At 44.1% G+C, this 14,449-nt stretch overlaps 1 protein-coding gene across 5 annotated transcripts in view; it reads left to right on the top strand.

Annotated features, from left to right (window-relative positions):
• Positions 1–14,449, top strand: part of IGDCC4 (immunoglobulin superfamily DCC subclass member 4) — a 187,392-nt gene that overhangs the window by 112,666 nt on the left and 60,277 nt on the right. For all 5 annotated transcript variants that reach the window (XM_073304341.1, XM_073304340.1, XM_073304343.1 and 2 more), the window contains one exon: positions 13,627–13,764. In XM_073304341.1, coding sequence (XP_073160442.1) covers positions 13,627–13,764 — 138 coding nt within the window. The remainder of the gene's footprint in view (positions 1–13,626; positions 13,765–14,449) is intronic.

Raw genomic sequence — 14,449 nt, 5'->3', positions numbered from 1 at the left:
TAATAATATTCATACTACCCTAGCACAGACCTGATATATGGAAAGACACAGAGTTCCAAAGAGTTATAAGCTAAAAGAGGGTGATATTTTCCTACCTGTTGTCTTGCACAGAGAATCACCGCACGACCAAGTGCTTAACTGTCTGCAAAGCAGTGCAAAGTGTATACAGTATAAAAGACACAATATTAAAGCTCATGTATGTAGGTGGGCAGAAAAGACCAAGGCTGGCTAATGCAGCATCCTCTGTGTAATCAAAGCAGAGAGAAAAGCATCTCCACATTCAAAAATATCCTTTATGCTCACCCAATTGCTCCATTGCAGCCTAAAAAAGAAAGACATGAACATCTCCATGAAGGAAGCGAGGAACGTGGGCATTGCCAGACCTCATCAGAGCAATGGTCTGTGTAGCCCACGGTTCTGTCCCCAACAGTGGTCAGGGCCAGATTTTGTTTGTGTTTTGAGCTTTTGATGCTACATAGCATTAGAGGTTCCAATTCACCAAGTCGCTTAAGCGTGTGCCTAGCTCTGTGCACATAAGTAGTTCTCAATGCCTAAAAGTAGGCACATGCTGAAGCGCTGTGGTGAATCGAGAGGGGAAAAAGAGGCCTTTATCCAGAATCACCCCCTCCCCCACACTCTAGAGGTGCAGAAAGATTCCGCTCTGGACCTGGGACGGTTGTAGCAGAAACTAAAAACTAGCTGACATTGTTTTGCAAAACCCAACACTGGCCTAGTGTTACTGAGCTGGTGTAAATCGGTGTTGCCTCATTGACGTCAGTGAGACTGTGCTGATCTACGCCAGCTCCGGACATGTCTCATTCAGCGCTGCGCTCTGCAGAGATTTATTGTTATATGCAGATACCGAAGCTTATGTTTCAGAGGTTCTAATGCTTTTGCCTGACCATGGCCATGGTTGTGGGCAGAATACCAGGCTTGAACTTTGAAGAGGGACGACTGGTTTTAGGAGCCTAACTTCAAGCGCCCAGCTTGAGACCGTCGGAAAGGGCCTGAATTTCAGGTGTCTCAAGTGGGACGCCCCGAATCACTAGTCACTTTTGAAAATGTTGGCGACCGGGCTTCCTTCTGGGACCAGCTCATCTCTGGGCCACTTGGTGTTGTGTGGCTGGGAATCACTGTGTACACACTCTCTCTGTGTTCTGACGAGCACTGCTATAAATCCAGAAACGCCCGAGCCACTGTCTTGGAGTCTCTTATTATGTACATTGTCCCAGAACTGTTCATGGCACACTTTGAGTACATAGGTGGTGTGCAAATCTAATAATCCCAGACCTCTGCTCTCCAGTTCTTCCTAGATGTGCAGCATCCATAGGAACAACTCATAGATAGTGCCACAAGAGGATCTAGCCAGAGGGGAAAGGCAGATTTGTGGGATGTTACTTCTCTTCCTTTGTCATCATCAGCTTTCCCTCTGCACAATCCATATAGCCCCTGAGTTGAGGGGAGTGGGAGTAGGGGAAAGTTTTGCAAGCACAATGCCTGCATTTCTGAAGGGGCATGCTTTGCAATGGATAATTTGCCTCTTTATTAGCTGCAGAATAACAAGAGCAATAGCACTGACTTTCTCAATTGAACAGCTGGTCAGTGCTAGAATCTGTTCCCAGAGGAGATCTGCAAGGATGAATTAGATTTCAGACTCCTCCGCAGAGGGTGAGAGAGTTCATGGAAAAGAAGACTGAGATACCGAGATTTCCGGCAATCAGGCAACAAACTGTTGACATGTGAGAGCTGACGGTGTCGAGTCGTGTTTAACCTACAGTGTCTTAGCTGATGCAGGGTGTTTATGGAATCAAGGGGAGATGTGTTAATTTCCTCTCTGGAAGAAGTCTCCTAGTCACTGAAAGTGACCCCTGGAAATGAGCTGAGCAAATAACATTTTCCCCCGTTGCATTTGGAGTATTCTTAGATGATGTTGTGCACTAGCAACAACAGAAAAGGATAGCGGATAACTTTTTGTTTGCAGTTTGGGCCTATTTTTAATAAATCTGTCTCAAAGTTTTGAGATTGCCCATTTGTTAAATTTTTGAACAAGCATCTGCATGCGTTCTCCCGTGCTGCCCCTCATGCTGGGAGGCACTCCCTTTAAACATCCTCAAAGCCACCTCATTGTCCTCCTTCAAATCCCTGTTTAAAACTCACCTTTGCTGTGATGCCTTCAAAAAACCTGACAATGGTTAGGTACCTGGTGGCCTGAGACCACTGTCAGTCATGATGACATAACGTAAGAGCAGCCATACTGAGTCAGACCAAAGCTCCGTCTAGCCTAGTATCGTGTCTTCCAACAGTGGCCAATGCCAGGTGCCCGAGAGGGAATGAACAGAACAGGGCAATCATTAAGTGATCCATCCCCAGTCACCCATTCCCAGCTTCTGGCAAACAGAGGCTAGGGACATCATCCCTATTCATCCTGACTAATAGCCATTGGTGGACCTAGCCTCCATGAACTTATCTAGTTCTTTTTTGAACCCTGTTATAGTCTTGGCCTTCACAACATCCTCTGGCAAAGAGCTCCACAGACTGACTCTGCGTCATGTGAATACAAAAACTTCCCTTTGTTTGTTTTAAACGTGCTGCCTATTAATTTCATTTGGTGACCCCTAGTACTTGTGTTATGAGAAGGAGTAAATAACACTTCCTTATTTCATTTTTCTACACCAGTCATGATTGTATAAACCTCAGTCATATCCCCCCCTTAGTTGTCTCTTTTCCAAGCTGAACAGACCCAGGCTTATTAATCGCTCCTCATACGGAAGCCATTCCATACCCCTGATAATTTTTGTTGCCCTTTTCTGAACCTTTTCCAATTTTTGTATATCTTTTTTGAGATGGGGTGACCACATCTGCACGCAGTATTCAAGATGTGGGCGTACCATGGATTTATATAGAAGCAACATGATATTTTCTGTCTTATTATCTATCCCTTTCTTAATGATTCCCAACATTCTGTTCGCTTTTTTGACAGCTGCGGCACATTGAGTAGATGGCTCACGGTTTCCTTGTACTCCCCTGTCTGTCTGTAACCATCTGTTTTCTCTTATTTTATAATTAGATTGTAAGATCTTTGGGGCAGGGAGTCTTTGTTTTGTGTTTGTACTGCACCTAGCATGATAGGGTCCTGGTACATGATGGGAGCTCCTAAGTGCTATAGTAATACAAATAATAATAATGATGTTTGGATCTCAGGTTTGGGTTTGATATTTTCTCCAATATTTATTTGATTACTCTTCTGATTGGAAACAGGAACCGGTTTTCTGATGCCTGGGAGCACTTTCACCAAAGACTTGGATGATTTTAAAAAAATCTCATTCACTTTTCACCGCTTACTCTACACTACACTACAATAATAATGGGGAATTTCAATTATCCCTATGTTGACTGGGTACATGTCGCGTCAAGACGGGATGCAGAGATAAAATTTCTCGACATTGTTAATGACAGAGCAGCTAGTTTTGGAACCCACAGAGGGAGAGGCAATTCTTGATCTAGTCCGAAGGGGAGCACAGGATCTGGTCGAAGAGCTGAACCACTCGATAATAGCAACCGTAATATAATGTAGGGGGAATTCCAAAGAACCCACCCTCGTAGCATTTAATTTCAAAAACAGGAACTACTCAGAAAGGAGGAAGCTAGTTAAACAGAAATTAAATGGGAGAGTGAAATGCCTGCAAGCTGCATGGTAACTTTTTAAGAACAGTATAATAGAGGCTCAAACTAATCGCATACCCCAAAGTAAAAAAAAAAAAAAAAAAAAAAAGGGCAGCGAGAGGACCAAAAAATGCCACCCTGGCTAAAAAAAAAAGTGTAAAAAATCAGTTAGAAGCAAAAAGGCATCCTTTAAACATTGGAAGTCAACGTCTACTGAGGAAAATACACATGAGCATAAATTCTGGCAAGTCAGGTGTAAAAGTATAATCAGGTAGGCAAAAAAGGATTTGAGGAGCAGCTAGCAAAAGACACAAAAACTAACAGCAACGGTTTTTTAAAGTACATCAGAAGTAGGAAGCCTGACAATCAGTGGAGCCACTGGATGATCAAGGTGCTAAAGGAGCCCTCAAAAAAGACGAAAACCATTGTGGAGAAGCTAAATGGATTCTTTGCATTGGTCTTCACGGCAGAGGATGTGAGGGAGATTCCCATACCTGAGTCATTCTGAGTACTGTCCCAGACTGAAGTGTCAGTAGAGGAAGTTTTGGAACAAGCTGAAAAATTAAACAGTGATAAGTCATCAGGACCACATGGTATTCACCCAAGAGTTCTGAAGGAACTCAAATATGCAATTACAGAAATACTAACCATGGTATGTACCTATTGCTTAAATCTAAGGATAGCTAATTTAACACTGACATTTTTTAAAAAGGCTCCAGAGGTTCCTGGCGATTACAGGCCGGCAGCCCTAACTTCAGTACCAGGCAAATTGGTTGAAACGATAGTAAAGAACTGAATTATCAGACATGTAGGTGAGCACGATATGCTGGGAAGAATTAACATGCTTTTTGTAAAGGGAAATCTATTAGGTTTCTTTGAGGGAGTCAACAAGCATGTCGACAAGGTGATCCAGAGGATATAGCGCACTTAGACTTCAGAAAGCCTTTGACAGAGTCCCACACCAAAGGCTGTTAAGCAAAGTAAACTGTCATGGGATAAGAAGGAAGGTCTTCTCATGGATCAATAACTGGTTAAAAGATAGGAAACAAAGGATAGGAATACATGGTCAGTTTTCATAATGGAGAGAGGTAAATAATGGGGTCCCCCATGGATTGGGGACTTGTGCTGTTCAACATATTCATAAATGATCTGGAAAAAGGGGATGAACAGCGGTGTGGCAAAATTTGCAGGTGATGCAAAATTACTCAAAATAGTTAAATCCAAAGCAGACTGTGAAGGGCTACAAAGGGATCTCACTGAACTAGGTGACAGGGCAACAAAATGGCAGATGCAATTCAAAGTTGATAAGTGCAAAGTAATGCACATTGGAAAACATAATCCTAACTGTACATACAAAATTAGCTGTTACCACTCAAGAAAGAGATCTTGGAGTCATTGTGGATAGTTCCCTGAAAACATCCACTCAATGTGCAGCAGTAGTCAAAAAAACTAACAGTGTTAGGAATCATTAGGAAAGGGATAGATAATAAGACAGAAAATATCATAATGCCTCTATATAAATCCACGCACCCCCATATCTTGAATACTATCTTCAATTCTGGTTATCCTATCTCAAAAAAGATTTATTAGAATTGGAAAAGGTACAGAGAAGGGCTTCCATACGAGGACAGATTAAAAAGACTGGAACTGTACCAAATGATTCAGAGGAGGGCGTAAGAACCCTGCAGTAACAAATGTGGAATAATCTGAAACACCCTTTCCCCCCTTTAGTCTCATCCTCATCCTGGTCTTTAATAGTTAGGGATTGCTTTAAGCCATGCAGAAACTTGAGGTTTAATATCCCTTCCAGAATTTGTATCCTTAATTATGATAATTGCGGCTAGTCTTCATATCCAACCCCTCTCTGAATCTCACTAAATTCTTGGCCGCAGTGACTTCCTATTGCAATGAGTTCTGCAGTCACATTAGATATTGTGTGGAAAAGTTTTTCCTTTTACTTGTTTTGAATTTCCCACCTTCACAGGTGCTGACTTTTCATTGTGCCTGGGGGGGTGCTCGACCCCCAGCTTTGTCCCAGGCTCCCACTCCGCCCCTTCCCTCAATGCTACACCCCTGCCCCGCCTCTTCCCGCCCCTGCTCCACCGCCACCCCGCCTCTTCCCCCTCCCCGTTACATCCCTTCCCCGAGCGTGCCATGTCCTCATTCCTCCTCCCTTCCTCCCCAGCCTCCTGCGCACTGCAAAACAGCTGATTGTGGTGGGCAGGAGGCACGGGGAGGGAAGGGGAGGCGCTGATCAGCAGGGCTGCCCATTCTTTATATTATTCACCATCCCATTCCTTTTGCATCCAAACATCTTGTCAGCTTTTTGACCGAGGTTTTCAAGAAGCTCTGAAGCCCAGTTTCTTTCTTGAGTTGATACGCTTAATTGAGAACTGTGTGATGAGTTTAATTTCCCCTCCAATGTGTATTACTTGGCATTTGTCAACATTAAATTTCATTTACCATTGTGTTGCCCATTTGCCTACTTTGGTTAGGTCCCTCTGAAGTGCCTCATGTCTCTCTCTAGTCCTGACTAGCCTAAATAACCTGTGTTATCTGAAAATTTTGCCCTTCACTGTTCACCCCCCTTTGCGGGTCAGTAATAAATTTATTAAACAACACAAGTCCTTGAGAATGCCTGCTATTAACCTTTCACTGGGAAGAGAATTTACCATTTAATCCTGCTCTTTGCTTTCTGTCTCTCAGCCATGACAAAGCTTTGCCTCTCACCCCGTGGCTGCTTAGCTTTTTTAGTAGCTTCTTGTGCGCAACCTGATCAAAAGCTTTTTGGGAATCTAAATAAATTAGGTCAGCCGGTTCTCCTTTATCCACAACTTTATTGACACATTCAGAGAATTCTAAGTGATTAGAGAGACATGATTTTCCTTTGCAGAATCCGTGGTGATCAGACTCTATCAGATGATGATCTTCCAGGTATTTAGTTATTCTGTTTTTAATTTATTGTTTCAACCAGTTTGCCAGGTAAAGATGTAAGGTTTGCGGTTCTATAATTTCCCCAGATCACTCCTGTTTTACTAGACTAAATTGATTGAGCTTCTTTGGTCTCTTATTACAAGGCATGTTTTCCAGACCTCAGATCATTCTTGGAGGTCGGTGTTAACTGCTGTTAGCGTATTAGGTTTTATAAAGTGTAGGAGTCAGAACATCACGGCTCTTGGTGCCATCAGCACTGTGGCTCTGATAGGAAAGGCGCTTGGTTTGGCCGCCTGGTGTAGAACTGCTGGGGGCTCTGTGCTTGCCTCCGGCATCCCTTTCCAATAAGACCATGTCGTTTAGGACTTCAAACTCTGGCCTAATTTGGCAGCTGGGATACACAAGCTGAGCCGCTCTGGATGCGGAACTCTAGGGATGAGGACTGAGCTGTTTCTATAGCAACCACTAGCCGAGGTGGCTGGGCTCTCTGATCCTATGGTAAAAGACCCCAAAAATTGAGTCAAGTTGTAAAGCCCTTTAGGAAAAGGTGTTGTGAGGCATGAGGATCTGTTTTACGTAAGGGGGGGGGGACTTGAACCCCCCACCCCCTAAATTGTAACCTCAGAGGACACCAGGAGCACCCAGAAAAGTCTGGCAAAGCTTTTTGCTGGGAATTGGTGCCTGTCTGATTAAGCAAATTGCTTTCAAAGTGCCTCCCGGTGCTCTGTTCTGAAGCGATGCACGGGGGCTGCAGAAGGACGAGACGGAGTAGCTGCCGTGAGCCTTGTGAGGAAAGTCGTAAATCAGGCCGAAAAAGAGAAGTGACCATTAAACTCTGCGATGGCCGCAGCTTTGTCCCAGGCTATGGTAAGTGAGCAAACGCTCCCATCTGGGCTGGTGCTCATTCTGCTTTATCACTGGGTTCTACTTGGAAATGCACAGCCTGGCTCCTGAATGGCCAACTTCATGCCTAGTTAACCCAGTACAGCAGGCTGGGGAGGGGGTGGGGGGATGGCCTTTTGTGCTGCATATGCCCTGTGAAGAAGGGGCTGAATAGGTACAGTGGGTCCATACCCCATCTGTGCTGCCAGCCCTAAACAGGACACCGCACAAGGGGATTTGAGGGCAGACCTAGAGCAGGCCCATGGGGCGTGCTAGTCTACGGCGCCAAAGGTCCAGCAATCCCAGTGCGGGGTGCAGAGTGAAAGCGGATGCTCTTGCAGGTCACAGGTATGTTGGATGCAGCGGGTGGACTGGGGAATTCCATGATTAGAGGCTTCTAGGTGCGATGGTAATACAAATAAATAATAACATTTCCCCGATCCCTGCACAAAGCCAGAGCAAATGTCACCCTGTGTGCATGCACAGACCCCCTGAGTATGTGTTCACCAGGTACCCCAGCAGGTGTACTCTACTCAAGATCTACTTGCACGTTTAAAGTGTAGTGACCCAACACCCATGTCCTCCACTGTCTCTCCTGCACCCGGTTCCTTTCTGGTTCCATCTCAAAATTGCCCTCATATTTTCCAACCCCCTGGTGGACTTGTTGAGATCTCCCTCCTTGACCTTATGTTGCCTCTTTCCACTCCCTTGGCTCGTTTAGAACCAGCCTTCGCTCCCTCCGTGTAATATGCCCACGCCTGGTGCAGAAGTTTTCTAATCTGCAACGGGAGCAGCCTCCTGTGTCTCATCACTTGAGCATTTCATTTCAAATCTGGATTGACCATTTCCCTCCCCTGCTCTCCCACAAAACCTCCACTCTCCACCGCTTCTCCTTGGTGGCAGTGTTATTTTGCTCTTTAAAGCATTTTAGGGATATAGGCCCCAATTCAGCACCACACTCCTGTCCGGGAGTACCACTCTCCCTGTTCAGTAAAGCCCCGTTCAAGTCAGTGTGCTCAGTTGCTTTGCTGAACGGGGCGAGCGCGACTCATGGACTTCCCTACTTTGCTGACCTGGAGCTGTAGCATTGATGAAAGATGCTATTCAGAATACAGTTGCATTTATCTGATACTTCAGCCGACTTGGATCTTTTTAACTCTCCACGTGCATTTTTATAGTAAACGCCCCCTGAGTATGTCAAGGAAATGCATGGCCTAAAACAACTGCAATTAAGTGGTGCAACACTTGTGTTACAATCAGCAAACCTGAGGGCTTTGCTCTGCATGACAGGCGGCGCTACCCTCTCGCTTATTGCTGATGTTTTCTAACATGTGCCTCAGAAACAGAGCGAGTGTGGGTCCTCAAGGCCCAATTCCCCTCTCACACGACGTCTCTGCTTGGGTAACTCCAGTGACTTCAGGGTAGAGCGTCACCCCCTTGATATTTAAACAGTGGGCCAGACTTTTGGCTGGTGTAACTCCACTGAAATCAATATTTGGCCCAATATGTACAGCAGGGAATAGAATGTCTTTTACTATCCAGTGCAATCCAAGGTAGCCTAGTCGGCATGCTAATTCAAGCATCCCTTGAATTTTGCTATAGTGTGATCGTACCTTTGGCTGTTAAGCCAGTGGTGTTTGTAATCTTTTATGCCATAGGCCTGGCCTGAACGAATAGCTTATGTAGTTGAATGTAGCAAAATCCTGTTCAGCTCCCAGTGTGTTTATAAGCATGAAACCAGATCACAGATGCGCCTTTTCCCATCATTCACCCCTTCTAATGTAATTGTTCCATTGTGTAAAGTGCTGATACGTGCTCAGACCTGGCTGAAATACCTGCCTTTTTCTCTGAACTTTGTTGCGACTCTGCTTGGGTATTTGGAAAGAGTTTGGAGGTTAAATCTTAAGAATGTCCAATATAAATGTTGCACAGGGTAAAAGTCCACAGCATGCTTCTTTGTATCTCTGCTTCCATCTGGTGGACAAATGCTGGCTACTGGTCTTTTTCTATACAGGGTCCTGACTCAGGGATTTTCCGCAGTCCTCTTTTAGAGCACATTTGCATTATTCTAAAGAAGAGGTCTTCATTCAAACACACCTGGGACTTCAGCAAGATTTGGATCCAGATCTAAACTTTACAGGGGTTGGACCCAACTCTAGTAAAAAAAACCCACGTTTAGTTCACAGCATGGTGCATGGAGCGGGTTTCAGACAGAGTATTTCATTCTGTAAGCTCGGTGTTTTGTTGGCAGAAGACTGCAGAAGCTTCCTGTGTTTCTGGGTCTCCATTCTTTAACATTGCAGGAAAATCTTCGAGGTTAGTTTGAAACGGACATGTCAGTGGGTTAAATTTCCTAATCCCAAACTTCCTGGTTGATAATCCTGCTACTTTGCACTAACATAATTCGTTTCATTTCTAGATTATGTGTTTACTTGTGCATAAGAATCTGTGTTTCCTTGCTAGCCTTGGAGTTTGTGTCAACCAACTCTAGGAGGAGGTTAACTAGACACTTAGACACCATGGTGTTGGGCACCAGTATAAATAGAGGGCCATGTTGGTTTGTAAGATGTAAATACACACTTTTCCCCCCCTGCTAATATTGTGTATACTTAAAGATTTTTCTAATCTGATGTACCACTAATAAAACCTTCACCTGATATTTCTCTAATAGGGTAGCAATGAAGAGATTTTTGCTGCCACGTGACTTCATGTGAATGAACAGATTCTAATTAGATGAAAAGGGGAGAGGTTAGAATCACTTGATACTGTCGGATCCCAGCAAAGAGGGTAAACTCAGCTGTGTGAGACAATCTGGCCCTGATGCTTGCTGCCACCCGGGAAGACTGAGAAATCCAAGTGGGAATATCCTAACGCTGCATCCCTAGCTTATGTGTTTTGCTCTTCTACCTGCCCCTGAGCTGATGCTCTGTTTCTAATGTCCTGTGTCATGTCTCGATCTGAGAATTAGAATTTCTGTGCTGAAAACAGTTTCCGGCGCAAGGCTGTCAGCAAAGTTGTGGCTTTCTGCACCAGTGCCAAAGAACTGGGAACATTAAAGTATTTTACTGATTCAGAGTGAAATTGTTGGGGGAATGTTATGCACTCAGGGGAGCTTCTGCCCCTTTATTAGAGAGACAAAGTGGGTGAGGTAAGATCTTTTATTGGACCGATTTCTGTTGGGGAGTGGTCTCTTTCGCCAACAGATGTTGGTCCGATAAAAGATATTACCTCACCTACCTTGTCTCTCTAATATCCTGGGACTGGTACGTATATCTACCCCTTATTCACCATGTAAACAATGCCACAGCTAATCCTTAGAAACACATGCATTGCCATACCAGATAAAATCACTCGTCCAGCAAATCCATTGTTCTATCTCTGGTCGTGACCAAAGTTTGATATTTTGGAGTTAAACAACCTTCTCCCTCTACTAATAATACAGCTGTGCAACTGTGCAGTGTTGAACATGTAGGAGAACTGGAGAGCATGCTGGGTACATGTGTCTTTCTGCAATTCCTTCCTGTCGCCCCACCTGATCAGTTTACCCCTTAAAGCATGAGATTCAATTCCCCTTATTTTAGTTCACGTTAGGCAGGTGCAGACTCTAACCTCGTGCTGTACGTGGCTTTGTTTGCTGGTTTGTTCCTAAAGTGGTGATGCACTGGGATCAAAACCAGTAACTTACAGTGTCGAGACATTTGGGGGTAGATCCTGACCCTGTTGGAGTCCATAGCGAAACTTCCTTTGACTTGATTGAGGTCACAATTTCACCCATGGCTTATCAGATAAATCGCCCCATCCCTTTGCCCTGAAAGTTGTTGCATGGCCCCTTTTCACTGGCAGTCATGGGCGGGTCTGGCTTCTGCATTTTTGTTGCCAGAGGGAAGCTGCTGTAGCTGGATTAGGAGCCAGGAACTCTTCCATTAACCTTACTCCATGGTATATTATTTTTCTTACTTTTCTCCTCCTTTCACCTTGTCCTCTGCTGAAGAAGAAATTGAGGAGGGCAGGGTGGAGGTGAAGTAGAGAGAGTACTTACCCATCTTTATGAAGTGCTTTGAGATCTGAGGATTAAACATGCTGCATCTAAGAGCTAAGGACTGATATTACTGTATGCATTTTGCAATACACCAGGCTGACAATGAAGCATTCCCTCTTGTATGGACACCAAAAGGCTGTCTGTGCCTCCCAGTGAAAATAACATGCACCTTTTGGTAACTTCAGCAAGCAGGATCTAAAAGAATTACAGCATCCTTGAAGGCACACAATATTCTTTTTCAGGAACGAGAGCTCCTGGAGCAACCTTAAGGGAGGCCGTAATTACTTGTATTGTGCAGCACTGCATATCTCCTACCTGGTGAAGACAACAACAGCATCCTTCAGAAAGCACTGAACCTCTTTCATTAGCTGCGGAGAGAATAGGATTCCTAGTGTCAAAGCTGCTGTCAACTGATAAAAAAATTTCGTTTCAGCAAAGACATTTCCTGTCTCCCTAACCTCTCCTTATAAACTTGGCTGAGAGAGTCAGAAGGTTCACTTCAAACAAAAAAAGACCACTCTTGAGTGTCTGGAAGTTGTTCAATACGTATACACACTGGATATACATGTCTCCCTATGTGACTACATAAACACTTTGGATTATCTATACATACATCTATACCCTCTGTATGTTGTATGTAATCTATATATTGACTTGTTCTGTGTGCATAAAGATGAAGGTGTGGTGTGCAGAGAACTGATCTCTCAGTGGTTGACTTTAAAACCTAGCAGCTGGTTATCAAAATGTCTGTGATAACCTTTCCATATTCAAAACAAAGAAATTCACCTTTCTGCTTATAGGCAAGATTCAGCTGTTAATGGGTGAAGTAATAAATGTGAACACAAACAAAGGATTTCAAGTATTTTATTCGGCAGCTTCCTAGGAATCTTTAGAAAATCCTTTCCTGACCACAGTTCAGTGCAAAACTTAGCCAGCTTCAACATTGTGGCATTTGGCCCCTCATTTTGTGCAGGCAGCATTTGCAGCTGCACTCAAAGCCCCTTGAAAATCTGGCCCTTTGTGCTGGTTAAAGGGACGCTGTCAACTAGAGTGAGTCTCAGGCCTGGTCTACACTAGGACGTTGGATCGATCTAAGATACGCAACTTCAGCTACGAGAATAGCGTAGCTGAAGTCGACGTATCTTAGATTGACTTGGAATCACTTACTTCACGTCCTCGCGGTGCAGGATCGACGGCCGCCGCTCCCCCGTCGACTCCACTTCCACCTCTCGCCGTGGTGGCGTTCCGGAGTCGATGGCAGAGCGATCAGGGATCGATTTATTGCATCTACGCTAGACGCGATAAATCGATCCCTGATAGATTGATCACTACCCGCCGGTTCGGCGGGTAGTGTAGATGTGGCCCCATATTTTACAATTTTAAGTAATTAAATTGAACTTTTGTTCTGAAGACAAAAATAATGGCAATGGAGGCTGGTTACCAGATTTAATGTGACAAGAAATTAGATGGACCTAAGATGTAGTTTTCAGATCAAACTTTGCATTGGAATTCCTCTAAGTATGGGCCCGTTCAGATCTGGGGTTCTGGTTTGGCCAATTGTAGAGGTTCTGAACCACAAAGTGCCTGATCCTTCTATTGGAGCTATGTGGATGGGACCTGGGGTTGGTGCAGAACTTCAGTGGGGCTCCAGGCATGCATCCACTTTCACTGACATGGATGTGATTGCAGGACGGGGCAGAACTCTAGATCAGGTTCTACACTTTCTCAAAGTCCCACAATGTTTGGCTGTGGGCTTGCAGTTCAGGACTTGACTTGAACAGAAATGTTGACCTGAAATAGAAACTCATTCCCCTGAAGTCTTCCATGTCCATTCCAAACCCAATCACATGGCACTCCTATGGGAGAACCAGGAAGTGAAAGTAACCAGAAACAAAGGTGAAATTGACCAGACCAGTTGAGTGAACTACAAAAAATGTAACACACAAACAGTGTAAACAGGGAGGAAGAAAAGTCTGTTTTCTGTGATGGTTTGTTCTTGAAATGGAGGTAAGGAATTGGCTAGTTTTTAATATAAATGGAATGTGGACAGCACTTCTTTAAAGAGTTTCTTTTATCCCTCTTTTTTTTTTTTTCCTGGGTGTATTTAGGTTCCCAACCAGCTGTGACTCGAGATGTTGCTATTGTTGCTGCTCCGGAGAACACCACAGTGGTAGCTGGAGAGAGTGCCGTCATGGAGTGTATGGCCTCTGCAGAGCCCACCCCATTTGTCTCTTGGATACGACAGGGTAAATTAAGATAATTATTCTTTTGATGTTAGGAGGAGTCTATGCACACTGTATTTTTAAAATCTATTAAAAGGGAAAGTGCTGTGGAAGAGAGGGCGCTTTTTAAATTGCTACCCACTGTATGGGGCTATGTACGCGGTGATCTGGAGTGTCCTTTCTGAGCTGGGATTACTCATTGAATCTAAAACCTTACAAAGCGTGCAACTTATTTTATAGTTGTTTGATCTGTAAAATAAATGAAATTCTGGTTACTGGATGCCTTTTGATCTAAATTAGTCATGGCAGTATTGTATGAGCCGGAGCATTGAAGGTCACCATATAGGGGTCAGGCTGATGACACTTCTTTTGTAATGGTTCAGAAAGGTTAGTGGGAATTTTAACACATCTGCTGTTGCTTTGTAAAAATAACTTTTGATATCTTGTGGGATTATAAAATATGATAAGGATTCTTTAGTCATTTAAGGGGCCTTGTTTTCAAAAGTAAATCCTCTTATGGTCAAGATAATGAAGGTCTGAGAAAGAGTAAAGATATCATTAAGTGCCTGTAAATGAGCCAGACTGATTTTCATGTGTCAAGGGCTGATCAGCCTAAATCAGAAGTAGGGCTGGTGTAACCATCACTGAGGTTGTGTCAGATGTTTCCCATGAGCGATTAAACATTGAAACTTGCCATGTGGGTTCTCAG

This window comes from Lepidochelys kempii, chromosome 10, assembly GCF_965140265.1.
Source record: "Lepidochelys kempii isolate rLepKem1 chromosome 10, rLepKem1.hap2, whole genome shotgun sequence".
In the NCBI taxonomy this organism is placed as follows: domain Eukaryota; kingdom Metazoa; phylum Chordata; order Testudines; family Cheloniidae; genus Lepidochelys; species Lepidochelys kempii.
Note: the sequence above shows the minus strand (reverse complement) of the source record. Positions and strands in the feature narration are given on the sequence as shown.